Genomic DNA, 27,579 nt, shown 5'->3' on the forward strand with positions numbered 1-27,579 from the left:
AAAGAGAGGGAAGTAACATTTTTCACATACTCTACTAGAGAAAATTCTGTGTGATTTTTATCATCACGGTCTGTCTTCAAAATGAGGAAACTGTGGTTTGGGGTACATAAGTTGCCCAAGGTTACAGTGGGAGAGTTAGGCAGAAGTTAAAATAACCTGAGAACTGTAAGATAGAATCTTGAAAATTCACAGTGTCAGCAAAGAAATCTTTTTGGGGAATTGGAATTGAACTGCAAATTACAGGCGTGGTCCTGAGGGGCCAGCTGGGGATGGTCCAGGGGTACGTTATTTGCTTTCTTCCTACTCCTCCCTATGGCCTCCCGTTTGGTACAGTGGCTCATACAATCCCTTTCCCTGGCCTCATTTGGTCCTTACAGCAGTCTTAGGAGGTGGTCAAGGGAGACATTTGATCCCCATCTTACAGGTGAGGATGCTGAGATCCTATGAGGTTAATTGACTTTCTCCGGACACCCAGCTGGGCAGTGGTGAATCAGGTGGTTAGTCCTAGTGTTAAGGACTTTTCAAGAAACAGAATACATGGTTTAGTGCAAAGAGCAAGGGAGGATGAGCCTCACTGAGGAAGGGACCTGTGTAATGGCTTAGAGGTAAGCATCACATGTGCACCGAGGCTGTGCCTGGGAGGGGAGCTTGACAGGAAGTGGGAGCCATGGAGGGGCAGAGCTCCTTCAAGGGGGTTTCAAAATCATGCAGGCTCCTAAGAGGGGGTGGGACAGGTCAGTTGCCAATCCCCACTGCCAAGTGGGAAATGAATGCAGCTCAGTCATCTAGATAAGATTCAGGACTAGAGAGGAAGAGAGAAGTGAAAGGAAGAGTGTCTGTGGGAGTTGGAGGCCTGGCCTAAGAGATGGAGAATAGACGGCAGCCGTGGGCTGGACCAGCTAGTGCTGGATCGTGGCCCTTGGAACCCATGCACAGGACAGGCGAGCAACTCTGGTCTCCAGCCCAGCCTCAGGAGGGTACCCCGCCTCTGCACTGAAGCTCATCAGTGATGTCATTGCCTTCTGCTGCGCCTGAGCCACAGGGCCAAGGCTGAGCTTTGGTGATAACTTCCCTGTTCTCCTCCCTTTTTCAGGTCATTGAGTGCATCACCCAAGGTCGTGTTTTGGAGAGGCCCCGAGTCTGCCCCAAAGAGGTGTACGATGTCATGCTGGGGTGCTGGCAGAGGGAACCGCAGCAGCGGCTGAACATCAAGGAGATCTACAAAATCCTCCATGCTCTGGGGAAAGCCACCCCCATCTACTTGGACATCCTTGGCTAGTGGTGGCCAGTGGTCGTGAATTCATATTCTGTTGCCTCTTCTCTCCCGGCCTCACACCCCTTCTTTTCCACTGCACAGACTCTTTTCTTCCATCCTTGACTGAAGCAAACATCTTCATATAAACTCAAGTGCCTGCTACACATACAACACTGAAAAAAAAAGAAAGAATAAAAACCCTGTAAGGCAGTTTGGCATATATATATATATATATATATATATATATATAATATATATATATTTATATATCTAACTATCTATCTATCTATATCTACAGAGAGATAACCTCTTCTCTAATGCACAGAGAAGCTGCTGATACACAAACCATAAGACTGTAACAACAACTCAGAAAATCTTAAGTATTATGAATGCAATTGAAACTTCCCTTAGACGCAGGCTGTGGCCCGTGCTTCTTCAGCTCCGACTTCTGGGAGCAGAAGACTTTGACGATGCACAGAGACAATCTTCACCTTGGGACTGGAGGAGCTGGGGTGGAGTGCCAGTCACTGCTGCACAGGTGATCATCTGCACAGGTGTGTTAGCTCCAAGCTCTGCATATGTGCATGGGCAGACCTCATCGACAGGCTCAGCAAGGAAAGAACACCGAACCAGGGGCCTCTGGGACGCCTCACACATCCCCTGACCATCTGCTCCACGCCTTCCTCCTTTCCTCCCCCTCAAGACAATTTTCTAATTTGTCTTTTCTAGAAAGTATAGTTCTGATGCTTTGGGGAGTCAGCAATGGCGCCTACAGGTAAACACTGAACAAAACAACAACGACAGCAAAACACAAAACAATGGCGACAGTGGACTACATCCATCTTGTTGTAAACTATGCTCAAGTTCCTTCCTGAATTTGAAAGAGTTGTGTCATCTCTCCTCTGGACTTCAAGAACTGGACTTTCTGGATTTAAAGAACCACAGAATTAAAAGCTGAAATCTGAACCCTGCAACGCACTGCCTCCTGTCTTTCCATCACTGGAAAGTCTCCTTGGCCGCACCTCCGACATTCAGGCTATTGGGGAGTTAAGGGGGGTGTCAGACATCCCCCGTGTTGTCTGCACGTGTGGGCACAGCAGGGTTCCAATGGCAGGAGACTTCATTCTTTGCAGGTCTTATAAGGTCTGCCCCTCTGGGTCGTCTATTTCTCAACCCGCCTTCTCTAGATTCTAGCTCGTACTTCCTGGGCCTCTAGGAAGTCCCAGGTAAACCCCACTGCCGAGAAAGGGGCCCAGGTCTGGCGAGAGGCTGGGGCAGTGCTTGCTTCAGGGAGCCAGGCAGTGGAGTGGGCAGGAGCCGGGGGGCGGGGCGGGGAGAATCTGTTTGGCACCTACATCCGGCCCCTTGTCATTCTCCTCACGTTTCCAGCCCCTGGAAGGATTGATGCATCTGCCTTTGAGTGCTGTGAAAATGCAGGGGCTGAGAAATCACTTCTGTGGACTGGGTGCAGGGGGAGGGGCCGAGGCTGCCTGGGGAAGCATCCAACGCCTGGCCGCTGCCGCAGGCTTGGCATCTTAATGAGGACGGAGCCCTGACCAGGGAGAGAGAAGGAAGCATTTGGGCTGGGGCCAGCTCCCTCTGCCCCGACACCAGGGGAATCACTGCCTTCCCAGCTGCCGCTGTCAAAGACTGCGACAGGGGTGCACCTCCGGGCCCCCCGACCCGTGACAACAAAATGCCCGTGGAAACCCACAGCCTAGCCCCACAGAGCCCTCCAGCTGGGGAGAAGAGGATGTGCTTCTCCCAGGCCACCGGTCCCTCCGCCTCACCCAAGCACAGAGCTACCGAAGGGACTGGCTTTGCCCGACTGGAGCCTCTGGGTCCCCCGACCTGCACCCCTCTTGGCCAGCTTAAGGGACCATCAGCCGCCTGGATGTTCTGGTCAGCTGCAGTGCAGGCATCCTTTGTGGGGTTTGGGACTGAATTTTGTGTTGGTGGTTTTGCTTCTTTTTTTAGACCCACAGATATTTTTTATTCCGAGCTGTGCTCGGACTGTAGGCCACGGTGGCGGGGGCTGGGGGGAGGTGGGGGGGGGGGGGTTGGAGGCATGCTTCAGGGATGGCTGAGGCTGCTGAGTGGGGCCGGGAGGGGAGGGAGGGGAGTTGGAGTTGGGTGTGTCTTTTCTCTCTGTGCTGTGTTCCCAGCCCCGAGGACTTTGGAGGAGAGCTCTTGGGATGCACCCCCTCAAAAGAATCCTGTGCTATCCTATGGCAGTCTCCCCCCTTGTCTTTCCACCTGGTGGGCCTTGGTCTCTTCCGGGGCTGTTAATGCTGGGTTGAACTCTGCAGTCTGGTTTGGCCCTAGCGAACTAAGGGAAAGTTGTTCAAGGAGGGAGCGATCTGGGGCAGCTACAGGGAGGTGTCTCTTAGTGAGAGATGAGGCTCCAAGGCTCCTGTTGCTGCCACGTCCTCCCCCATACAGACACTGTGTAGCTTCCATCTTCTTGGCTGTGTGTTCCTAGAACCTCAGAGTCCCTGATAGTCTGGAAGAAAGGGAGGGTGGGGAGGGATTGATGGGCAATTGGGAATGCAGAATGCAGTAGGGTTTCAGCTCAGGGCGCTGCGTCCTCATGGCCTAATGGAAGTACGCAATTCCTTTGCGGACAAGGAGACTGGTGTTGTCAGATTGCCCTTGTCTGAGTCTCTTCAGCCTCTGTGTAGGCCTTGGGGTCACACCCTCTTCACGTCCATCGTAAGCAGCTGTCTCCTGTAAGACTCCAAGATGAAGGGTACGGGGTTGGAGGAACAGAGGGGGTGGGCCTGCTTTCTCACTGCCCTTGCTGTGCTCTCTGTGTAGAGAGTCTGCATGTTGACTTACTAACCTCAGCAGGTGGAAGAAATAAAAAGTCTTTTTGGAGAGTGAAGGAGACAGAGAATGGGGCTGTGGAAATGGAAAGGGTACTCAGGGCTCTGGGATGAGCAGAGAAGGTGGATTCTTCTGTAGAGGGAGGACCGAGAAGACTCCCCCATGTCTCCGTTTCTCCATCTGCAAAATAAGAGGTGTGTTTGCTAATCTCTGGCCCCTTCTACATTCTGGAATTCTTAGACTCCAACAGCACCGACTCTCTGTGTCCCTTTTCTCAGGACCACTCTGGAATGCCAGGGCAGCCCTCTGCAGGCCTTGCATGGGTGGGGGCAGTTGCCTCAGAGGGCTCATTGGCCTGAGCACAGGTGGGTTCCAATAAGACTGTCCTCTCCTCCTTTGCAGTCACAACGATGCAGGAGCTGAAGTGCCCGAGGTTACTTTACGCCTACAAGGAGCATCTGGTCTCCTTCACCCTCCTAGACTTCCTACACAGGCAAAAGGCCCTGGTGAAGTGTTATTTACTTACTTATTTATTTTTAAGGAGCCTGAGGTAGTTAAATGGGTGTTGAAATGACATCCCATTAGCCAGTATGGCCACTCCAGTCTACTTCAATCTCATCGCCCCCTACCAAACTCCACGGTTTAGAAGTCCATGTCTGAGCGACCGGGAAGGGGTGTAGCATTATGCAGCTCCTTTGTAGCTGTGATAGATGCTCCAGGTTCCCCAGGCTGGTCTCCCTGCCATGCCATCCTCACCTGGTCCCCTCCAGGACTGGGTGTGAGTGACCTGCTGTTGGATGCCCACCTTGGAGTAGGGTGCCATGGCCAAGGGTCCTTCCAGTTCTTTACTTTGGATGTGAACCAGATGCTGCCCTCTAATTATATCCCTGACCTCTGGGTGGATCTTGATTTAGTTAACAGACAAAATCTTGATGCTTCCTCCGCTCAGAAGACTGTGCACAAATCATCCCTGGAGAGAGGCTTCCCGCTGGAGGCAAAGGATCCTTGGTCCCTCGGGGTTCAGGTTGAACATGACTCTTTTTCTCTGGTGATGCTTACTTTGCAGACTACACCAGTGCATGTATTTTTGGTGCTAAATACTACAGAAATCAACACCAATGGGAGAGCAGACTGCAGGTTTCTGGGGTTGCACGAGACTCAACTCAGAAGCAAAAGGGGTCAGTCATGCCTGGAGAGTGCAGGATACATGGGAAGTTAGGTGGCAACATGGAGTGGTGGAAAGACCATCGAAATTCCTGGCTTTGCTCTAGTTACTCAGGTGGCATTGGCCAAGTCAGCTAACTTTTCAGATTATCAGATTTCTCATCTGAGACATTTAGAAGGTGGAAATAGATATCTTTAAGGTTCCTTTCAGTTAAAAAATATTATGTTCTGGTCTCACTTTTTTGTTTTTTTAAACTTACTTGTTAGAAATAAGAGAAAATAAAAGGTCGTTAACGATGGGGATGAGGGACAGTTATCAATGGTAAGAAATTGATTATAGAAGGCAAACGAGAAAGGCTCAGTGACTGTTAGATTTAAGGGCTGTTGGTGGAGGGAGGCCAGGCAGACAAGTCCAGGACCCGATTTTCATGCTCTTCAGGGAGGCTGCCATCCGGCCCCTTGACTGACTGTCAGCAGCCTGTCCTCCTCAACTGGCCATCCTACTCCATTCAACACCAACATACCCAAAGTTGACAGAAACTATTCCAAGATGTGGAGACGGGCCTGCCTACTGCCCAGACAGGCCACTGGCAATCTGCACTCTGGGTCAAAATCCAAGAGATTTTTACCTTCACCTGCTATTGTGAGGAGCTAGGATGTTGGAAAGAGGACAGCATTTTAAGGTGCAGACCATTCACTAAAGTTCTTCTCCATTCAGGAGTGATGAGCGGCTTCTTTGCCGCACGTTTCCAAACCCAACAGCAGCAGTATTATTTTGACTCGAGGTACGGTTATTCCAATGGACAGTCTTGAGATCTGGGGTCTTTCTTGTGCTTTGCTCAGAGTCTGGAGCAGAGAAACATCTATAGATGTTTGTCCCATGAGCCCGTGTGTGTTGGCAGTCTAGACAGCTGCCCTCTAATGTCCCTGGGATGTCTATTGTCAACTTTGGGTGAGAGCCAGCCTGCTAGAATACTCCATGCCATTTGCCTGAGAGCCAAAAATGCTGCCGTAGCCACTATGTTTTTGGTTACTGGAGCACCAATATCTTCTTTGATACCATTTCTTTCTTTCTTTTTTTTTTGGCCAACACTTACTAGGTTTCAAAGGAAGATTCCAAGTTTTTGTATCATCATTAATATATCAATATAGGCTTCGGAACATGTTTTGGGATGCATAACATCACCGGGAATGTCATCATAAGGAGAGTATAGGCCTATATACATTGTATGCTTATATCTATATATTTAATTGGGATGGCTTCATTGAAGTTCCCCTTGGAGTCAGCAAATTGATTCCATCATTCTTCATCTCTTTGACCCTTACATTTCTCAGGGATGAGAAATCCAGAGATGGACTGGCCTAAGATATTCAGAAAGGTCCTGATGGGAAATCTGGCATCTTGTAAAGTTTCATCATTTGGTGCTCCCTGAATTAAATTATGCTGATGACAACATTCTGAGCATCTGAAAATCACTCTTCCTGGTTGATAGATCACACAAGAGCTAACCGTTTCTACCACATCACATCCCATTTCGGGGTTGCTATTGAAATCACCAGCACTGCAGGTGAAACCAGCGCCTAGGAGGGACGGGACAGAGAGAATGTGAGATGACGATCATTGTTTACTCTTTCTGAAAGGCATTGCTGACTGTGGGAGATGTGGTGAATATCTGAAGGCCTGCATTGGGTACTAGGACTTTTGCTGTGAACATAAGCTGTTTCACCCTAAGGTTCTGTGTCTTGGCTTTTGACAGTCTCTGTTTTCCTAGTGCATTCCTCCTAATCATAGTTCTGTTGACTGTCTAAACACATTCTGTACTTTGCAACAAGAGATCCTCTGGCCCAAGTCTTGGTATGCCAACATAGACACTTTTCTGTTTCACGAGGAGATCCAAGGGGATTGGGGGCCTCTCTCAAAGTACTTGGAATTCTTGGGCAAAATAAGAAAATCAGATTCCCCTTCATCTTTAACTGACCAAGTTCCAAATTTATAACAAGACCTGGTCTGATATTTGCAGTATGGATGGTGTCTTAAGCCAGTGAGCTGGGCTATTTCCCATCCTACAGAGGCAGGACAGTGAGCTCTATTAATTTTTCCGAATCACCAAGGTAAACGATGCTTTGTGTGCAGTGCCATGGCCCAAGCTTGTAGCTTGCAAGAGATACTTATGGCCAACAAATCTAGAAGTTTCTAATAGAAGATGTGTCAAGATAGTGTAGTTGGGGAAAGGCCTGTTGGATTCTCCTTCTGAGAAACGCCTTGTCACTCAAGTCTTGTTTTTCAGTTTAACATCTCACGAGAGAAGTTGGTTTCTTCTCAGTTTATACTGTGACAAATTTATGTATCCTTCCTGAACGTCCGAAGGTAGACTGAGAGCCTGGACAGCCACTAACCATGGTCTACTCTGACATTCTTATGGATGCAACATCTCTAAAGCCCAGTGAGAAATATGAGTGCCTAAGCTAAGTCTGGTAGCTTTTCCTTCTTTTAAGAAGAGTACATGGGGGCTTCCCTGGTGGCGCAGTGGTTGAGAGTCTGCCTGCCAATGCAGGGGACACGGGTTCGTGCCCCGGTCCGGGAAGATCTCACATGCCGCGGAGCAGCTGGGCCCGTGAGCCATGGCCGCTGAGCCTGCGCGTCCAGAGCCTGTGCTCCGCAACAGGAGAGGCCACAACAGTAAGAGGCCTGCATACCGCAAAAAAAAAAAAAAAAGAGTACATAGGAGTCATAAAAACAAATTTTGTAATATGTTAACAGGTAGGACATACTCAAATGAATAGCTTCCTGACATCTTTTGTTTTCTCTTGGAGAAGAGTTTATGTTCCATCTCCATTTAACAGCTTCCCGACATTACTTGATGCCTCTGAGCTCACGTTCGGAGTGAATAAATAAACCTGGTCCAGATGATTTGATGACTGCTTTCCACAGTAGAGAAGTAAATCTCAGTAAAGAAGCTTGTCTTTCATTTCTGTCCTTTTTTTCCTTTTTCTTTCGACTCCTATCCTCCTGCTTCCATAGGACTGACAATCCAGTTTCTTAAACTTCATGAAGGTCTTGATACGAGGTGAATCCCGGGACCACAAACAGTTGGACTTCAAACGGAGAAAATTGGCACTGAATGATTCGGCACACAAAGCAGGAAACTTTCATTTCCTGCAGGCAGGATGGAAATGACTGTTATATTAAGACTTCTGAAGGAGCCCTGCCCTGGAGTAATTTCAGTGCTGTCAGACAACGTTGACATCTAGATTAACCTTTGTGCAGTGAAGTTTACTGCAGAGCTCATTGAGATGCATGCGGTGGATCTCTGCAAATCGCATCTGGAATCCCATCAGCCACACCCCCTGCCTTCACTCCGCACCCACTCTTCTCTGCATCTGGGCTCTGACCCCAGGAGAAGGAGTTTTGACCTCTCTCTGACCACGGTGCTGAAACAGGCTTTGTGCTCAGAGTGACGTGTTTGTCATCGTATTGGTTTTCCCCCGAGGGGACTACAAATCAAGGCACGAAAGCCACTCTACTGATGACAAACAGCTTTGCCGTGTACCTTTATGCTGCACAAAGTGAAATGGTTTATAAAGAGTTAGTGTGCCCCGTGTCCGTGAGCCCTGCTGTGGGCTTTCCGGTCCTCCAGCGTTTCCAGGTTCAGATGTAACAGGTCCTGACTGCAGCCCGGTGGTCAGGTGGGGACAGTGGGTTCTGATGGACAAAGGGCTTGCCCTATGTCTGAGTAGAAGTTTCCTATGGTCCTAACAAAAGAGACAGCCCAGCTCCTTTTTCCCCTTGTTGTTACAAAGAATGCAGCTGTCCCCTAAGCTCCAGCTTGCCAGCTTTCTCCTTATGGGGTGGTGGGCTCCAGAATGATCCAGACCCCTTCTAATTCACACTATGGAACCACACAGAGGTGCAGCGACTGGCAGAAACCTCAAAGCTGAAATCACAACTTCTCTACAAACTGGGGCCATTCATCACATCAAAAAGTCTTGAGAAAAGTCCTTTAGCTTAGATGCATCCACCACAAATTTCCCTGGGGTTTTACTGATGTCTGTTTCTCCCTGAAATTGTTTTTCCTACTTTGCCTCTTGTCTTTAATATGAGTAACAAGAATCTCCTTGTATTCTCTTAGATATTACTTCAGGAGAAATGAAAGTTGCCAGTCAAGGACATTGTGTTTATTGACTGGAAAAATGGATTTCTGGGCCAAGTGATGTCACAACCATAAAGAGGCAAACCTGATAACTTTATTTAAAAGCAGTTATCAGTGTTGTATTTTGTGCTGGGTGCTCAAGCTCACATAGGACAAACTACATTCATCTTTCTATTTTATTACTTAGATTATACTTGTTTGCATGCACACACATACACACACAAATGCCTCTACACTCCCCGAAGGTCCCAAAAGGTCCAACAAGCAGTGTGCCCCATTTGTGTTTCTCCCACCCATCTCCACGCGTATGGATGTGCAGACAAGTGTGCACCAAGCTGTGGTTTCTAGAGCTTACTATGGCTCACCTTTTCTGATCAGCACACAGTCTTTGACTTTCTACCTTTTTGCACTTTTTGATCATTTATGAAATTAGGGCCTTTTCAAGGGCAACTAAATCCTGAGTTTTCAGAGCCTTCATATTTAAAGGCTGGACTTGTTTTCTCAGAAACACAAAACCAAACTGAACCTTGATGCAGATTTTACTTACTTAATTTTTCGGGGTGGGGGAGAAGCACTGATTTGGGACCTGTAGTACATATTAAGTATAAATATAAATGTAAGTTGGTTCAAGCAGATTACTGAACCTATCCTGGGGCTGAAACAATGAGATATCAAACACAAACATTCAAATAGAATGGGAACATGAAGGGGAAGGGTTAGACTTTCCTTGGGAAAGTTCAACGTCCCAGAGGACAAGAACAGAGCACCGGGCAGGAAGTCAGCTGGCTTCACTGGGTGTCGCTTGAGTGACTGTGCCCAAGTCACTTCAGTTCTCTGGGCCAATGTGCAAGAGTCCTTAGTCTACAGTGGGCAGCTGGCAGCAACTTGCAGACCTGGGGCCTTCTTTGTTGGCAGTGATGGGGCAGATCAATCTATGTCTCATCTGTTGTTCAGATCAGTTCTGAGTGAAGGATAGCTTCTCCAGGTCTCACCTAGAACAAGTTTGCAAACGTCCCCACCCTGAAGTCGGCCCCACTTTCATCTTGTGTTCAGTTCATCTCTTGCAGCTCTTCTTTGAAAGCTCTTGAAACTCTGAACGCTTACCATCCATCCACCATCCCTTACACGCCCCCTCTAGATTTTTGTCATTGGTATTTTCCTCTTTGAATCGCCATCGAGCACAGAGGGCCAGAAACGCCTTTACAAAAATCAAAGTGGAAAGAAGATGTTCTACCCATTTGGCCCTGTCACTGAAAAGGCAATGATGGTAGATTTTGTTTTCAGGCCTGGAATCCTGAACGTTTTGTAGCAAAATGGCATCTCCTGCTGTGTTTATCTCCGTATTATCCATTGTTGCTTTCATGAGTTTCTGTAGATTTAAATGTAATTTTTTTTTAAGTAGGACTCTATGAAGCTTCCTTGATAAATTGGCTAGAGAAACCAATCTTGAAGGAAAGCAACCAAAGCGATAATGATCCTGAAGCAGTATCACGTGTATTATGGGGCCAGCATTTTGTATATGGGGAAATAAACTTAAGATGGAAAAAAATAACCGCTGGAGTGAAGACCAAATGCCAAATCACATTTCCAGTAGCCTTGAGCACTAACAAATAGGTGTGATTGAGATTCCCACGAGAAACACATCTGATTGGAAATGAAACCCCTGACAATACATCCTGAGGCCAGATAGCCAAGGTTACAACAGTGATGTCATTTACAGCCACTTAAAAAAATCCCAGCTGTTTGTGACACCAACCACTATTTGCAATGGTGACTAGTTGGTATGTTGAATCTTTCAAATGTGATTTCCTGTAGATCTCCAAGAAATGATCAGGTGTGATGCAACTGACTAAATGCTGTGCATGCTTCCTTTTTTTTTTTTTAATTTCTTACTCCAGAGAGAAATCAGAATAACACTGAGTAACTGAAATCCCAAGAAATTCACAAATCTTTTGCTCAAGTTCAGACTATCTCAGCTTCCCTTTTCTCTTTTTACCTGGGGCTCAATTTTTGTTTTTCTTAGTTAGAAAAGCAACACTTTTGCTCTGAAACTCTGTCCCAGTGATTTTCCCCCTGCAGCTGTCCAGCAGACAGAAAGCATTCTAGCTTTCTTTGAAATGAGAGTCCAAACTGGGTTATGACTAGGATTTTAAATTATGATGTGAGATTGGAGAAGTCAAGCTGGTTCAGGGTGATGTTCCATAATTCATTCTGATAATCCCAAGGAGATGACCGCCCTCACAGCACTGTTTAAGGCCTTCCTTGAACAAGCCATTTCCCTATGTAACTTCTTAGGGACAAGACTTGATTATTTAAGGATTTCAGAGGTATCATATGAGAAATAACTCACCGGATATGGAAAATTTGATTTAATATATTAACAGGAGCAACAAGAACTTGTTTTAATGCTTTTTTTCTTCCCTCTCTCTGAGAATTTAGCCTTTCTTGAAACCATTGGGCTATTTCCTTTCCAAGGCTGGAAAAGACTGATTATAGTTCATGTCTACAGCAAAGGCTCCCCCAAGCCCATTGCAGTTGGAAGCAGCCCAAAACAATGCATGTTAATCTTTTGTTACCCTACAGAATCAAGGACTTTTCTTGGTCATTTATGTGGGCCAAGGCAGGTGAGTTCAAGGGTATGTCAAAATAAAATGAAAAGAAAGCAAGTTGGGACAAGAAATTCTGTTTGAATTTGAGAGAAAACAGTAGCCCTGCTCTCTCTGGCAAAGATTCGTGTACTGTTAAGGGAAGAATCACGTTCGTTTCTCAAGTAGGTTTTACTTTCTGAGATTTCCTCTGTGTGTGTGTGTGTGTGTGTGTGTGTGTGTGTGTGTTGGCTGGGAGGGGAGCTGGGAACATTAGGAAGTAGTTGTTTACAAGTTTAGATTTTCTCTTGAGCATAGTAAAAGTTCTGCTCAGTTTCTCAGAATGTGACAATGAAATTAGGGGTGGAGACGAATTCAGAGAACCATGTTTCAGTATATGGTAAATTTTTACCCAAATACTTCTTTCAGAAACATTTAGTCCTAGCAAACCAAATCAATCCTATGTCTGCAAAGGTATCAGGAAAAGGAATCAGTCAGTAAGCATTTTCTGTAGACCTCAATGCTGCATCCACTTATAGGCTTCTTTTCTAAGAGTTTGGGGTCCTTGACTCATATGAGAGAATATACCAGTAGGTCCTGAATGGGGAGGCGGTTTGGATGAGCTACCCCACTGGTATTATGACAATGCATTAACTCTGTCCTACAGGAAAACTAGGGTCACTTTAGGGCTGCTTTCATTTGGAATGGCATAAGAAAATAGGCTTTTAAAACACGTTTTGAGTACTGTCACCCAAAGTCAGCCTCTGTTCAAAGAGTTTTCAGTTTGATAGGCAGAATTTCTCACTTCTCCCATCTGTCAGTGATTTTGGGGTATCTGTTTTCAGCACCAGGGACAGCAAACACCTCCCTCAATTGAACCAATGACTGCTAGCCTGATTGAACTGCCAGTCAAGAAAGGGTGGGGTTTTTCTTTTACTTCCATCCTTTGGGACCTCAAGCTGGAAGACTTTATTCTTAAGTTCAGGTGCCTACACCTTTTATTAATTTCCAAGCCTGTTTGTGTCACGTTCTCAATCTGCTAACAAATAATGGGTGTTGGACTAATGTGCCCAGGTCTTTTGGCTCAAAGCAGTGGAAAGAAAGACACTTAGACATCAGTGGAGGACACACTTTGGCACAGGGACCCACTGCAATAAGTCTTCGCAAGGCACCATGGACTTGTGAACTCCCAAATGGAGGATAGTTTATTGGCAATCACTTTGAAAAAAAATTTTCTGCACATTTCCCACAAAGTACAAGTCTATGTTTTACTCCATGTGCATTTGGAGGCAGTATTTCACAGGAGTTGAGCAGGAGCTATGAGCTCTGGGGACAGAAAAGGGCCCAGTGATGCTGTGGTTAGCATTTTGAAGACTCAGAGTGGGGCACAGCTTTGAATGCCAGCAGTCACCCTTCAATCCTGAATGCTGTTCAGCAGCTAACTTAGCCTTAAACAATCATAGTAAAAATGCCAATGGCTCCTTAAGGCCTCGGTCAGGCTAGACTGAAGGGTTGCACTGAGAAAATGCACAGCAGAAGCACATTTTGTCTCTTTGCTTTGTGATGGGACAGTTGTCAAACAGCACAATCATACATAGACGTCATTTTAGAGACAACATTGCTTTCTCTTAACTAACTGGCAGCATTTGCCTCACTCATGTCAGGATGGACACTGTACTGGGAAGGCGAGAGAGTCACTGAGGATTTCACCTTAAATGCTGTCTTCTATTTCACAGATGTTAGATAAATTCCACTTCACTTGCCTCTGAACCATCCAGTCCAAGGCTTTGAACACTCCACCATACTCTCTCCTCCACTTTCTCCCCCTCTCTTCAGTGTTGCTTAGCATGATTCATAACACTTAGTAGTGTAAAACTATAAAGGATTTTTTCTAAGGTTAGGTGAGGTGGTAGAACCAGAGCCAGATCTCAGAGGAGCGAGTTCAATGGAGCTGTGAGTTGGAACTTTGGAATGGGTCTGAGGAAAAAAATCCATCCTTTCCCTGCATTCCTTGTCTTCTTGAAGGCATCTCATTCCAGTGCTCACACTTGCCATGCAAAAAAGGCCATGGCCAGAGTTTCTCTTGATTATTTATGTGAGGATGGTGGGAGAGCAGGGTCAAAAATTCTCTACTGGAGTCCTTTAGAATAGAGGAGCTTTGTTTTATATTGAAATCAAAGAGCAACCCTAGCTTAGAAAGAATATGCACATGAATGACCAACCGCTGTAATAGAGTTTAATAAAACAAATTCTTTTCCCTTAAAACAGAGAGGAAGGAGTTGTAGATGGACTGGTAGGAAACAAATGATCCATTGGTCAGGGAGGAAGGTGGTCTGAGATGGAGATACAGAAGTAGTCAGCTTTACAAATGGAGGTATGCCCAGGGCAGCCTCAGGAGAGAACAGGCCAGAGAAAAAAATCCTATAGAGGTTCTCAGTACTTTTTCTGCAAAATTCCTAAAATTTCCAAGGGCACTTCTAGCCCTCTGCCTCCTTAGAGGCGAGCTCAGTGCTACTTCTGGGTTCTTAAGGCAAATGCCCTACAAACACCAAAGTCTTGTATTTTCCACTCTCAGCCGACACGGGCTGTCCAGAGTGGGATTTGCTCCCCTTCCCTATGTGAAAGGGACTTGTTTTCAGTAGAAGTGTCCTTTAACTATCCAGCTAAAGCTGGAGGTAATTTTTTGCATGAATGGCTTTTTACAGCTAGGTCTAAAGCAGAACAAAACTTGTATTAAACTAAGTGCTACTTTACATATCTTATTTCAAGGGAAATGAAGGATTTATTGCGTGTAAATGATGTACACTGATTTGTTTCCTACTGGACATTACATGTCCCTTTATCTTTAGGCTGAGGTTGGGCAGCAAACTTTCAATATCTGGAAAATCAGCTGGTACCTACTTCAGTGCACTAGTTGAAGGAATTTTGCAAATGAAGTTTAGGTGCTCTTGTAACTGATTTCCACCCCCTCCCTAAGCTTTCTGTATTAAATATATGTAAAGTGATTATATCTTGTCTGATTCCGTGGGTTTGTGTGTGTTTCCCAATGTTTGTGTAAAGATAGTAGCCATCTGAAGGGTTCGATGGATTACGGCAACTGCTGAGCAATGCTGTCTATGGCGTGTGGACGTATGATCCATCTAGGCACTTGTTCTGAGGCCAAGTTAATCTTACAGAGTTTAGAAAAGAAACTATGTAGCGTGGCTTGGGAAAAGTTTAATGAAGGATATAATATTGCCAACTCACCATTCATTGGTGGAGACCTTGGCAGCAGCCGAGTTGAGGTGTGCTCAACTGGATTTTACATCATTTATTTTAATCTCAATTGATTGTTCCTCAGGTCTATTTTATGACTTAAAAATATTCCTCCACAATGCTTGTTTCTTTTTTTTCCCAGGCCACTGGAAATTGCTGATCATTCTTGCTTCTCATCATTTGGATCCCAAAGTCGTTGACTTAAAATGGGTGGCTGAGGTTTTAGTGAAACTGGGTTTTACTCATAGTGCCCCTTCCTTGAGGTACTATTTCTTCCATTCTTTTCCTTTCTAACAAATACATCCATTGGCCATGCTAAGTTTATTTGCATCCTGGCAAGTCTTGGAGAGTCAGTTTAGTTAAAGTGATGATTGTATTTTATTTGCCTTTGGAGAAGAGGCTTATCATCGAAGTAAAGTTCTTATGTAAAGGTGTGTTTTATGCAAAAAAAAAAAATCCACAAAGACGGATTCTAAATTTGGTAAGATGGCCCCAGAGTAGGGGGATGTATTCTCAGTTAATATTAAGGGATGTGTTGAAAAGGCAAGTGCCCTCCCTTTCTCTATTCCCCAGCCCACCCTTCCTTCCTCCCTAACCTCAAAAGAAAACAGAAAATTATTTTTTTAAATTGTATTAATAATTTATGTTTAATACAAAAGGATGATTTAATGGTATCACCAAAGGTCATTCTCCCATTGTGCATGTCCTTCACTCTTGGCCCTGTACCCATCACCCTGTTCTTCACCCTCACGCTTCCATCCCAAGGCAACATGTCTTCATTGGAATCTATCAGTGTTGCAGTTCAATGTGGGGATGGAGGTTTAACACCATGACACTAATGGAAACCAACCATTCTTCACTTTCAAATGGTTAATTACTCCAAGAAGGCAAACCCTTTTCTTGGTTTTTGCTTAAAAACATTTTATACATATATATGTATATATGTGTGTGTATGTATGGACATATGTATGTATATGCACATGTACATGTATATATGTATATATCCATCTCCAATATAAATATAGCATATGTGAGAGTTGTAAATACTCCTTGGTCATACTTCTGTTTTCCTCATGCTATCATATCTTCTGTGTTATGTTAACAACTCCATTTATTGACTGATGAAATCGTGTGTAGACCTGTATCCTCCTGACATAGTTTATGTAGGGTATCTTCTCAAATAAAGTATAAAACATCAATGTCCTTGTTTTATTTGTATTCATTATTCAGTAGGGAAGTGTGTTGAATTTAAAGGTAGGTTGAAGTTTGGGAAAGTCCAAATGTGTGCAAAGATTGTGGGATTCAATATCATCTTGAGAGCTGGGACCCTGTTTTGCTGAAGGTCAAATAGCTTGCACAATGCTTAAGGTAGACCCTAAGTTGGATATTGGGTTGAGATGAATGTTTCAAGAAGGACGTACATATATTTATAATTTGAGGCAGGGCACAAGGAAAGGATTGACGACCTCCAGCTCTATGTCATGATGTCCTGTCATTCCACATATGTTGTTACTCAACTTCTTAGTTACAATAATTTTATTTCCTAAGATGGGATAAAATATATTCCCTCGGATTTTTTTTTCCCCCAAAGATTTTATGATTCTTTGGCATAATTACATTAAATCTCGTTTCTAGTCTCTCTTTCTCTCTCCTTCCCCTCCCTCCCTCTCTCTCTCTCTCTACTTCCCAATTTCCCTTCCTTTCCTTTTTTTCTTCGTTACAATATATAATGTGTTTCCTTTAATGAGGAAGACTTATTTCCATTAATTTATTTCAAAAACATCAGTGGATTGTCGGGGAGAGACAGGGAGGCACAGGCTGTAATGTCACTCATGAGGGTTCACCAGAGGTGTAGGAAGCTTTAAGGCAGGGTTCCCTGCCTCGTCCCTATTGACATTTTGGACCACAGAATTCTTGGTTGTGGGGTTTGTCATGTGCATTTTCTGATGTTTACCAGCATTTTCATTAGAGCATTAGTACTCCTCCTCTGTCCCCCTCCCAGGTATGTCTACCAGAAATGTCTCCAAACATAGCCAAATGTCCCCTGGGGACGGGGAGGGTACAAAATTGCCCTGGTTGAGAACCATTGGTATAAGGGTTTAGACATTACCATGCAATGTCACACAGTATTAAAAGAGGAATTTCATTCAGGAAAATCAAGAGCTCCAGGTCGTGCGTGCCCCAGCCCTTTCTAGACCAGCGGCTTGTCTGTACCACGTGGTTAACTTGTCTCCTTCCTCTAAGCGCATCTCCCTTCAAAGCCTGTAGCTAAGGATCAAGTTACAACACCATGTTTGGGTTTCAGACAGCAATGGAAATATCTTCCTCATCTCCATATATCAAACACGTTGTTATCACTAGAATACCTGCTCACACCACCTTAAAAAAAGTGTAATTCGTAAAGCTCTGAGTGGGAAGAAACCCAAATAGGCTTTTTGAAGGTTCTATCCCAGTGAAGGAAGTTAGCATACCTAAAGCGCAAAAGACTTTTGTTCTTCAATTGTCCCTTGTAATAAATTACATTTTTCACCGGCCCTTGCCTCCTGGCCACATAAAACTATAAGTTCATGGGAATTCCCTGGCAGTCCAGTAGCTGAGACTCCAGCACTTCCACTACAGGGGGCATAGGTTCAATTTCTGGTCGGGGAACTAAGATCCAGCATGCCACGCAGAACAGCCAAAAATAAAAAATATATATATATAAACTAAAATGCCATTAGAGTTAAAAAAAAAATTACAAGTTCATAATTAGGCCCCTTGCAGGCATGGGACAAAAGTCCTCAGTGTATAAACTCTTTTTGATGAGTAGGTGGAACATGCATTAAGTCTTTCCAGACAAGGGCTAATGTTCTCTGTGCAGTGATATGTATATAGTACGTACTTAATAGACATTCGTTGCGTTGAACTGGATTTCTCATTCTCCAAGGCCCAGATCATTTGTACTGAATTCAAAGTGCTACCACTGTGCCTCATGAGCCTCACATGTGAAAATTCTCAGGATCCAGAATTCTGAACCACCTGACAACATGGAAGTTATGAGTAAATCTCTCTCTTCCCCAGCATGTGGCTGCCTTTACATTAGTGTCTTCCTGGGCTGCCTGAAGGCAAAAGTAATGTTTCTCAAAGTAGGAGTTTTAAATGCTCTCTGAAGTCCGGGCCTGGTGGCTTGGCCTATTTATTGCCTAGTCCAGTGATGGCAAATCATGGAAATGCAGTGAGAGACAACGGGTCCCACGCCACATACATGAAACCCCCACCCTCACCCTTCTGCAGGGGACTACTCCTTCCTACTCCACACAAAGTCCAGGGAGGCCCTGGGGTCTTGCACCTGCACTTCAGAGGGTCCTCACATCCTTCTGACCCATTATTTGGCATTTATTTTGAAAGACAGTTCAAGGACTGGATAAGGTTACAGACTTCTAGGTCTGGAAGGTCCTTGATTAATAATCTCATTCAACTACTTGCCCGAAGCCAGGGTTCTCAGGTAAACAAAAACTGAGACAAACTATTGATAGCATCTTCCAATGCCTGAAGGCATGGTCGATACTATTATCTTATAAAGACAACATGCCCCTAAAAAACCGTCAACCCAGTGGTGACAAGAAGAAGCAGTGGTCTAACAGGGAAACTTCAGAAATAGCAGCTGGCCATCCCTGAACCTGAACCTGGAGACTGCCTATCATGGCATCGATCACAGACATGACAGGAAGGTACTCATTAGACACAAGGTAGATTTATCAGACCTGATGTCCTAGGTGAGGGGGTAATTTTTTGGCATAGGTCATGAACATACATATGAGGGAGCTCCCAGGAATTCTACTTGAACTTCTCAGAACCCATTCCTCTAATGTTTCAGGGCATGGAGGGGCACCTTGCCCTGAGCCATGCACTATTCCTTGTTCCTGTTGGGATGCTCAATGTTACTTAGCTATTAACTAGGGAGATGTTCTATTTTAGCCTCTCTTTTCCCCCCATTTCCAAGGTTTGCAATGTTCTCAACTATTCAAATCATCAGTATAGGGCTCAGCAGAGGGTCTAATTACTGCCCTGCCTGCCACTTGCTGATGAGCTGCAAGGGCCAGGGAATGGCTTTAAAGCAGTTAGGTAGAGAAGAGCAGCTTCTTTGGAAAGTTCTCTGGGAGTTTGGGTCTTATAAGGGAAATCTGGATGGTATAACGTGGGAGAGTCCATCTTCTGACTACTTCTGACTACAGATCATGGCCAGATACCCATGCCTTAGAGGAAAGCACAGTACTTGTATTACATCAGCCAATCTCTATGAGTGTCTTAATCGTAGTCCTTTCTCCTCAGACTTTTGAAAACATTCTTAAGTAGTAGCTCAAGTAGTCTTAGCAGACAAATCCTCAACTATAAGGGAGAGAGGCCGTGGAAGAGAAAAGGTGCCAAGACATGGTCATGGACATTCATATTTAAGCCATATGTCACTATTTGCCCAGCAAGCTGTCTGCAAGAGCCCTGAATGAGTTAATTCTTTTAACTAGGACATATGTTAATATTTCTATTGTATAGATGTGCTAATCAAGCCTCAGAGGTTTAGATAACTTGTCCAAGGATGCCCAGTTACTTGAGGCAGAGGTAGGGTTTGAAACCAGCAGTTGGGTTTAGTATACATCGTCTTAATCACCATCCTATCCTTCCTATCACATGTATTGAAGCTGCTGTCCAAGACCACAATGGAGGGTTGTAATCAAAGAGCAAACAAATAAACAAAAACAATGGGGAAAAAGCAGTTTAGAATATATCACTTTCAGGATAGTCTTTCATTCATTTATTGATGTAATAAATTTAGGAGCAGTCTTCTATTAGAGGTACTATAATGTGCCAAAGCCTCAAGATGTAAAGGAGATTTAAGACTCTCTCCCCAGACCATACCCCTCTTTATCCCACACTCTGGATTCCACAGTGAATAGAAGAACGTCTGGGTTACTAATATCAAGGCTATAAGAAGATTCAGAGAGCACAACAGAGGACAGGATTTCAGTTATGACTTGGATGATGACTAACAGAAGAGTTTTTGATAAAGAGACTTCCCCAGCTTCTCTTAGTATACAGCCAACTTCTCACTCCTTTTGCCCTTGTGCTGTGGATGGAGAGGTCTAGGGCTTTGAGATCTACCAAACCAGAATTCCGTGGATGCCTTGATCTTCTCCTGTATATTACTCCAGGTGGAAAGCCAGAACCCTTCTCCCAAGCCCTTACGCAAACATTGACCTAGAAAGCAGGGTAATGTCTCAATCATAGTCTGACCCCCTTCGGTCACTGTTCCAGGCACACACTGCCTCTGCTCATTTCCATCTCTTTGAGCCGCAACAAGCCACTCCCTCCTGCTACTTAATGGAAACCCCACTGGTAGAGTTATGCGCAATGGGGTTGATCATAAACGTGATTTATGGAGTTAGTTTATTTACTGCCTCTGATGCCGGCCCCAGCTGCCAGGAGTTTGACCGACAATTTCTGTTTATCTATTTCTCACTATATAATACCTGAATTCACATTATAAATTCTTCTGATCGGAATTTCATGACATCTGCTCTGGTATTTTTTGATGGTATACTCATCAGGGACTCTGTCCTTTGGGGGGATGAGGTAGGCTCTGAGCCCATCGTTCTGTCTGTCGGGGTGAGGCTAGGACCCCGACACCCTAAAGTGAGAGGACATTATTGTTATCTCTTGTGCCTTGCGACAGATACCTGTGTATATGTTAGAGATATGGTCACCTATGACAGAAGTCTCTTGTGATTCAAAACAAGTGGAAATAAATGACAGAGAGTAACTCAGAGTCAAAGTGGTGTTTGACCACCTGAAAGTAATCTGGTAGGGTAGGATAATCCAGATCCTGCCTGGATCCACAGGTAGAACCAAATGACCACTAATCTCCAACCTTTGGATGGGGCTTCGGTTCATGCAGAGAGAAGAGAGTTGGACTCTCTCATCTTGAGTTGATGCTCTCCCCATGTTTAAGTTCCCATCATTCAAGCATAATCAGAGGAGTAGGGGTGAGAAGTCATTCTGAAATATCCAAGAAGATTCCCATACTAAATCAGAAGACTTCAAAGTTTGGCCAAAAGACCCAAGGAGAGTTATAACAGTGTTTATTCTCCTTCTATAGATGTAGGGTTTTCCATCCAGAAAGAATGGATCAGCAAATTTCCTTGAGACAAATATTTTTTTTTAAAAAACAAGGCTGCATCTCTTTCATAAGAACTTTCCATTTTTTTTTTCCAGAGAAATGAGGCCAGTTTCTACCATGGTTTTTCTTGTTTTTTTGTTTTGTTTTGTTTTGTTTTTGTTTTTGTCCCTGCAGTGTTATACTCACAGCTGGAACTTCCCTCAGTTTTACTCTCAGTCAGCCCTGGCTGCCCAACTCCTGTAGTCCAGCTTCAGCAGAGCTGATATGGGCTCCAACCCTGAGCGTTCCCTGTTCTGGTCCCTCACCTGGGTCCCTAGAAGGAAGCTAAACTTTCATTAAGCCCATAATATGCACCAGATAGGCATCTCGCTAAACCTTCACTGAGCCATCATAACGATCCCCTATGAATTATGTATTTTTATCTTCATATTTCTAGATAAGGAAACTGAGGCTTGGAGATGCTGTCTCAGAAAGATTAATTTTCTTGTCAAATGACACAAACAAGTATTAGGCAAGGGCAAAATTCAAGCTTTTGTCTGACTAACTGCTCAGCAAATTTTGTTTCTGTTTGGTACCACCTGTGAGGTTTGTCCCCCAAACAGCGAGGAAGGAAAAATACCTCTCATTCTCCCAAAGTTTTTTTCATCCATTAATCAACTGGGGACCATAGCCAAGTCATTTAACTTCTTTGGGCCTCAGTTTTCTCATATGTAACAGACACATAGTCATACTATGATCTGTTCTTATAGTATGGAGTCATATGAGGACATGCACAAAGTGCTTGGTACTTGGTCTTGCCCTTAATAAGCCTTACATGAATGGTAGGATCATTATCATAATCATCATCACCATCATCATCATATTACCATCGTCATCACCACCATCACTGTTTTCACCAACACCATCATTATTATCATTGTCATCCCCACCATGACTATCATCACCATCATTATCATCATCATCATCAGTTTCATCATCTGCTTGAGAGTGGGCTCCATATTCCCCTCCTCTAAGAACTAATTGTCTCTCTGACTGGCCTTAGGTGCACTTTGGGAGACTTTCTCTCTATCGAGGTGGACAGGAAAGCCCCTGACAGCATGGAATTACATTATTGATTTGTGCCTCCCAAGGCCAAGCCCTTTTGAGATTCATTAAATCAAACAATAAAAGAAAACCCCAGGAGTTAGACACTTTTCCACGTATTGCCCAAATTCAGTCCATCTCTCCTCAGCTTCCCCAGCCTGGTCATGGCTATTTCTTTCTGACTGTTACACAACAGGAAGGTTACTGGCAGCCACTAATGGATCCAGGAATAATAACAACTCCCAGAGCTTCAAAACTAGAATACATTTTATAAAAGTGAAAATTGGTCCTGCTGTCAAAAACTGACTGATAGAGAGGGACAAGGGAAGGGCAGAAGCTATCATTTAAGGTTCATCTGTTTGTTGCTTAGCTGGACCTTATTATTCCCATTTTCCAAATAAGAAAACTGAATCATCAGTCTAAGAAAACTGAATCTCTTATGCTCATTTTAAAGACAAAGTTAATAAAGTTTAGGGAGGTTAAAAAAATTGTTCAAATGTACTCAGCTACTAAAGCAGGGTTTTTCAACATCTACACTGTTGACACTTTGGGCCAGATAATTCTTTGTTGTGGGTGGCTTTCCCGTGAGTATGTGAGCTGGAGCCAGATTGTACCCTGAAGGGTGTTCAGCAGCATCCTTGACCTAGATGCCAGTAGAAAACCCCAGTCATGATAATCAAAATTCCAAGATATTGTCAAATGTCCTTCATGGGGACAAAATTGGCCCTGGTTGAGAACTACTGTCTTAAAGGATAGAGTTGGGTTTCGGACCAAGGTCTGCAGACCTACTAAACTCAATGCCATTATGCCGCTTAAAGGAATAATAATCTAAGGAGTTTTTTTGTAAAGATGGTGGAGTTAAGCACAGGAACAGAATCTCTCCCTCCCAATAATTAAAAAGGATCAGAGAAAGAACCTGAAAACAATTTACTAAGTAGGAAACAGATAAGGACTGGGGTGTAACCTCACGACATAAACTTCAAAAAGTACTGGCTGTAAATATAAACACCCTGGCGGACTTGGTATGGTTCCTCTTCCTCCCTCAGCCCCTAGAAGTGAAGCCGGAGAAAATGTGAGTTGAAAAAAAAAAAAAGCTGATATTTACAGATAAGTGGCTGAGCCAGTGCTGGAAAGTCAAGGGCAAACCCTTGTGTGTAGAAGCCCCTGGTTACTTGTGAACATTTCAACAGAGGCAGGAAAGTCGATTAGAGCTCCCCAGGGCTCAGGGCTCCACTCTGTCTGGGGAGAGATCCAACCACACCTCCCGGGTGTCCAGTTATGGCTGGGCTATCAGCCAGATATTCTGTCAAAGTACATTTACACCCCACCGAGTCCTTCAAAACTCATTCCCTGCTGGGCAGTCCCTCTTTCCTCCCTGGATTTTCTCCAGCTACAGCACAAATGATGACACACATTACTCAACTCTCAAACTCCTGCTGGTGGATAAAGTCTTCAGTTCAAGTGGGAGGAGTGTCAAACAGAACTCACCCAGTCTAGATCAGAATAAATAGAAGGTCTGAACATAATTGCCCATGTTAGGAAACACCTAGTAAAAATGCAATATATTTATATATCGCAAATATTGCAGTATATTGTAATATATTACCAAGTGTATATATATATACACATACATATATATATACACGTATATATGTATGTATATATATATATACACACACACATATATATATACTTGGCAATACAAAACATAATGTAAAGTAACAAAAGGTGGTAGAAACCATTGCAAGCATTTCTCCATTTCTCCTAGTGGGGTATTAGTCAATATGATAGAAAGTGAAACAAGCAATATAAAAATGACTCCAACATTTTAATGTTTTTCACATTTGTGTATCAACCATAGATTAAGTTTTCAGTAATTATTGTTTCTTATGATGAGTAAACACTAACGGGGAAAGTTTAACTATTACTCAATTCAATAATTTTATCTAAGATAGAAAGTATACTAGAGTGTATTAAAAAGGTTATTTACCTACTGAATATGTATAGATGATGGCTTACAATGATGCTTATCTAGTTGGAGTGTTATTTCTAGGTGGTGAGGTATTCGGTGACATTTTTTGCATCCTTTAATTTTTTTCTATATTGTTAAATGTTTATAGTGTGCACATATCATATTGACAAATAAGAATAAAGTTGTTTAAGAAAGAGAATCAAGAGAGAGAAAGATGGAGGGAAGAAGGGAGAAAGAAAAAGGAAGAAAGGAAGGAAAGAAGGAAGGAAAAGAAAGCAAAAGAATGTGAGAGAAAGAGAAATTAAAGGAGAAGGAGTAGTGGGGCTAATATGGGGGGGCACAGGAGGATATGATCCATTTATTCTGCTTGGGGGAGCTAGTAGAATATAGTTGAAAGTGTAGAATATGTATGGGCTTTGGAGTTTTAGAGACTTGGGTACATCTTACATCTGCCACTTAACCAGAGGGTCCCTAGACAAGTTCCTTAAGCAAGTCTGAAATTTCCTTATCTGTGAAAGGAACAATCACACTTGCTTTTACAAAGGTTGTTTTGAGTTTGTGCACGGTGCCTAGCATTGGATAGTCCCTTAAAAGATGCCAGCTTCCTTTCAAATTGCCTCTGGTAATTCTTTTCCAATCCATCCATCCATCCATCCAATTATCCATCCATCTATCCATCCATCCATCCAATTATCCATCCATCCATCCATCCATCCATCTATCCATCCAACCATCCATCCATCCATCTATCCATCCAACCATCCATCGAGAAGCTTTTATCAGACAGGTGTTTACTAACAGCTAGTAAACCTCAATATGAAAAGATTCAGTCCCTGTCCTTGGCAGAGCGAGCAGGCCAGAGAGAATGAGAAGAGGGAGACCCCGGAGCTTTGGAGTCAGAAGATCCAGGTGCTTCTGCAGAGAAGCCCCGATAACTGTTCATTAACCATTCGCTTCAGAGGAGGTCTCCTGCACCTTTGCTTGGCACATCTGAGTGGCATTTTTCTGGGACCTCAGGAGACAGTTGGAGAATGCGTCGTTTTCATTTCACTTCCACCACCTCTTCTGCCTCTGTTCTGACTCCCACCGTGAAGTCCTCTGGCTCTTTCTCATGGCTTTGAAATCGAGAAAGACACTTTGGAATTCAATTAGCCACACAGTTGCCACAGCAACAAAAACATATAAGCTTAAATGATTTATACGCACAGACAACACTTCAGAAAGGAATAAATTTAATCCTGCAGCTGAGAATGAAATGGACTGTACCATAAGAAAAGTGTATTCTTCTCTCCCCCATGAGAGGCTTCCAGGTCTTAATGTGATCTCAGTGAGCACTGAGGCCGAGGGAAGGAGGCAGCCCGTGAGCAGCTCACACCCACAGCCAAGGTTGGGTTTCACATGGAACCTTGCTCTACAACTGCTGGGACATTCTGGGCCAGCAAAGCCAGGCGTGAGGGTGTGTATTAATCCATGGACCAGAAGCGTGTCTCCCATAAAGTCATCTTCCTCCCCTACCGATGCTGTATGTGGGTTTGTACACACCCACACCCATAAATCCTGAGACTGACTTCACATTAAAGTGAGATCCTTCACAGAGGCATAGAATCGAAGGAGCTGGTTAGAAAAAATAAAAGAAAAAGAAAATCCCTGCATATCAGGTATTGTGCCACAATTTCTGCTTTACTCCTGTATTACTCTCCTGTTACAGGTCACAGAACCCATTGGTACCATTGGGCTAGGAGCACTTTTTAAGGTGGTTTAATATCTACCTGTAATTTATTTCTGCTATAAGAGAATGTTTAGTCTTTATGGGCCACATGTGTGAAGACAAATGAAAGCAGACAGTATCTTGAAGTAGTTATCTTTTATTTTTCATTTATTTTCCTATTTTACATATATATTGACCCGTTGGAATCACCTAGAACAGGAGTTTATTAATTTTCTTTTATTGTGCACTCCTATTAGTTGAACATATACATATGTATTTACTTATAAAATATGCACATACACTATGATCCATCCATATATATTCAAAGCTAATAAAGCATATATATTTTTTAATTAATTTATTTATTTATTACCTTTGGCTGTGTTGGGTCTTAGTTGCTGCGCATGGGCTTTCTCCAGTTGCAGCGAGCGGGGGCCACTCCCCGTTGCGGTGCACGGGCTTCTCACTGTGGTGGCCTCTCCCGTTGTGGCGCATGGGCCTACTTGCTCCGCGTCATGTGGGATCTTCCTGGACCAGGGCTCGAACACACCCCTGCATTGGCAGGCAGGTTCTTAACCACTGCGCCTCCAGGGAAGCCCTAATAAAGCATATTTTTTAAAGTTTTTTGAAAAAATGTATTGAAGTCAATATTTTCTCTCAGACCTAAATGAATCATCTTCACCCCACTTTGGAAACCATTGAGCAGGGGGCATCTGCATTGCTTCAAGAAGAATTAGGGTGGTTAAAATGGGAGCCACAGAGAAAAAATAACTTAAACTTCCAATACAAGCTCTTGAGGATCAAACTGGAAGATCGTGAGGGGACTAGGCACCGTGTGCTCCATAATAATAATGGAGAAGAGCAGAACCAGGTGCAGATGATACTAACCTTTATGTTCTCCACCCACTCAGAGAACTGGAGAAGGGAGGGGCGAGGAGATCGTGGAAAGAGCCCCGTGGCTCTTGAGAGCCACTGAGACATAAAGCCAGTCTCTCCTTCACTCCCCACCAATTGGATGGTCACTGTGGCATCTGGGCTGAGGAACTGTTCTTCAAGTTGTTCCCTCTCCCTTGAGGGCTCTCCACAACAGCAACTGCAGGGGGCCACTGAGTGGTCCAGCTGATGGAGACCACCCGTGCTCCCAAGACTTTGCTGAGTCCATCCAAACTGCCCTGTCTGGACTACTCCATCCTCAAGTGCCCAGGACATGTAGAATCACTGCCCCCTCACATTACCCAAGTGGAAAATGGTGCAGGATCCCTGACACTCATAAGATGATGGTGGCTGTGTGCAGGGGTAAGCCCAGCACCACTCCTTGATGGGACTGGAAAGTGATGAAACACATTACTAAGACCCCACTAATTGGTATCCACTAATTTAGCATTGTTGAATTTTGGTTTTTCTTTGCAAATATTTTCTTTTCCAGTGG

At 44.1% G+C, this 27,579-nt stretch overlaps 1 protein-coding gene across 4 annotated transcripts in view; it reads left to right on the top strand.

Moving 5' to 3' along the window:
- The window catches only part of NTRK3 (neurotrophic receptor tyrosine kinase 3), a 386,072-nt gene extending 370,343 nt beyond the window's left edge, over nt 1–15,729 (top strand). For 2 of the 4 annotated variants that reach the window (XM_030878684.2, XM_030878685.2), the window contains 2 exons: nt 1,094–3,157; nt 6,346–15,729. In XM_030878684.2, coding sequence (XP_030734544.1) covers nt 1,094–1,279 — 186 coding nt within the window. In that variant the 3' untranslated portion in view covers nt 1,280–3,157; nt 6,346–15,729. The remainder of the gene's footprint in view (nt 1–1,093; nt 3,158–6,345) is intronic. The other 2 variants (XM_060293879.1, XM_060293880.1) reach the window with 2 other exon arrangements.
- The last annotated feature ends 11,850 nt before the right edge of the window (nt 15,730–27,579 follow it).

The sequence above is a fragment of the Globicephala melas genome, chromosome 2 (assembly GCF_963455315.2).
Source record: "Globicephala melas chromosome 2, mGloMel1.2, whole genome shotgun sequence".
Lineage (NCBI taxonomy): Eukaryota > Metazoa > Chordata > Mammalia > Artiodactyla > Delphinidae > Globicephala > Globicephala melas.